The sequence below is a fragment of the Seriola lalandi genome, unplaced genomic scaffold (genome assembly GCF_002814215.2).
Source record: "Seriola lalandi dorsalis isolate HSWRI2012SDOR001 ecotype SW California unplaced genomic scaffold, Sedor1 jcf7180001975524, whole genome shotgun sequence".
In the NCBI taxonomy this organism is placed as follows: domain Eukaryota; kingdom Metazoa; phylum Chordata; class Actinopteri; order Carangiformes; family Carangidae; genus Seriola; species Seriola lalandi.
The window spans coordinates 1-1,391 of record NW_019446190.1 but is presented as its reverse complement, the minus strand read 5'-3'; the positions used below and the strand labels follow the sequence as shown (position 1 = coordinate 1,391).

The 1,391-nt window shown below is 43.4% G+C and overlaps 1 protein-coding gene across 1 annotated transcript; it reads left to right on the top strand.

Moving 5' to 3' along the window:
- Positions 1-6: 6 nt before the first annotated feature.
- On the top strand, positions 7-1,180 carry LOC111655574 (beta-hexosaminidase subunit alpha-like). Its single transcript, XM_023407029.2, has 6 exons — positions 7-66; positions 161-262; positions 346-478; positions 612-792; positions 883-969; positions 1,055-1,180. The coding sequence occupies exons 2-6, from the start codon at positions 167-169 to the stop codon at positions 1,134-1,136; spliced, it is 579 nt and encodes a 192-aa protein (XP_023262797.1). The 5' UTR covers positions 7-66; positions 161-166; the 3' UTR covers positions 1,137-1,180.
- The last annotated feature ends 211 nt before the right edge of the window (positions 1,181-1,391 follow it).

The following is a 1,391-nucleotide window of genomic DNA, read 5'->3' as shown; positions in this document are numbered from 1 at the left end:
CATAGAGGCATCTTACTGGACACCTCTCGGCACTTCCTGCCCATTAAAGTCATCTTGGCTAATCTGGTACGTCAATAATAAGAGCTGCTTATTTTGTTTGTCTCATTTCTAATTTTCATTTACAATTTTAAATACATAAATCCTTTGTCCATTCATACAGGAAACAATGGCGATGAACAAATTCAATGTCTTCCACTGGCACATCGTCGACGATCCATCCTTCCCATACCTGAGCCGAACGTTCCCACAGCTGAGCCAGCAGGTCAGTGCGACTGCGTTTTTCATATTAGCACACTGTATTTGTTACAATCCACCAGAAGAGCTTATTCGTCACACTGTTCACAGGGATCTTACCACCCGTACACACACGTGTACACGCCCGCTGATGTGAAGATGGTGATTGAGTTTGCACGCCTGAGAGGCATTCGCGTCATCCCAGAGTTCGACACTCCGGGACACACACAGTCCTGGGGCAAAGGTGAGAATTACTACTAATAACTGGTGGAGAGGAGCTTTCTGTGTCACCGCCCTTTTTTTGTACGCACCTGGAAACACTATCTGAAAACAATAAAGCATAAAAAAAATGAATCTAACCTGTCTGTCCCTCTCAGGCCAACCCGATCTGCTCACACCGTGCTACTCTGGCGCCGAACCCTCCGGCTCCTTCGGACCAGTAAACCCCATCCTGAACACCACGTATGAGTTCATGGAGCAGTTCTTCAAGGAGGTCAGCTCTGTGTTCCCTGACGCCTACGTTCACCTGGGAGGCGATGAGGTGGACTTCAACTGCTGGTGAGACGGTGTACGCGATGTTGGAAACTTCTCAGCATCAGAGACCGGACAAGCGTTAACATCTGCTGCTGTTTTTGCTCTGACCTGCAGGAAGTCCAACCCGGACATTAAGAAGTTCATGGATCAGCAAGGCTTCGGACAGGACTACAGCAAACTGGAATCATTCTACATCCAAAAGTTTGTTTCACATTTATACCTTAGTATTTTCCTTGATCCCTACATTTTATTCCTAATTTCTTTCCATGTTTTATTGTCCTTTTAGACTCTTGGATATCGTCACCACCACCAAGAAGGGCTACATGATCTGGCAGGAAGTCTTTGACAATGGTGTTAAGGTAAAATAGAAATTGTGTGTTTTGCTGTCTCAATTAAAGTTATTTGCATGTTAGAGTTAAGAATGAGGCTATATGCTATATAAAACAAGGTGTTTGGGAAAGTACTTTATCAACATTTATAAGTCACTTGTGTTTTTGTTTTTTCATCCTGTGTTACAATAGTTTCACATTCTGGGAGATAATTTCCTTTTGTGCTGAAAGTTATATGAACAGATCAATACCACTCATGTCTAAATATGAAGCTAATCAGCAGCCAGTTATGTG

Excerpts from the sequence above, each read along its gene's own strand:
- LOC111655574 (XM_023407029.2), top strand. The coding sequence starts at position 167 with ATGGCGATGAACAAATTCAATGTCTTCCACTGGCACATCGTCGACGAT. Across the intron at positions 479-611 it reads CACACAGTCCTGGGGCAAAG|GCCAACCCGATCTGCTCACA; the intron begins GTGAGAATTACT and ends TGTCCCTCTCAG. Across the intron at positions 793-882 it reads GAGGTGGACTTCAACTGCTG|GAAGTCCAACCCGGACATTA; the intron begins GTGAGACGGTGT and ends TCTGACCTGCAG.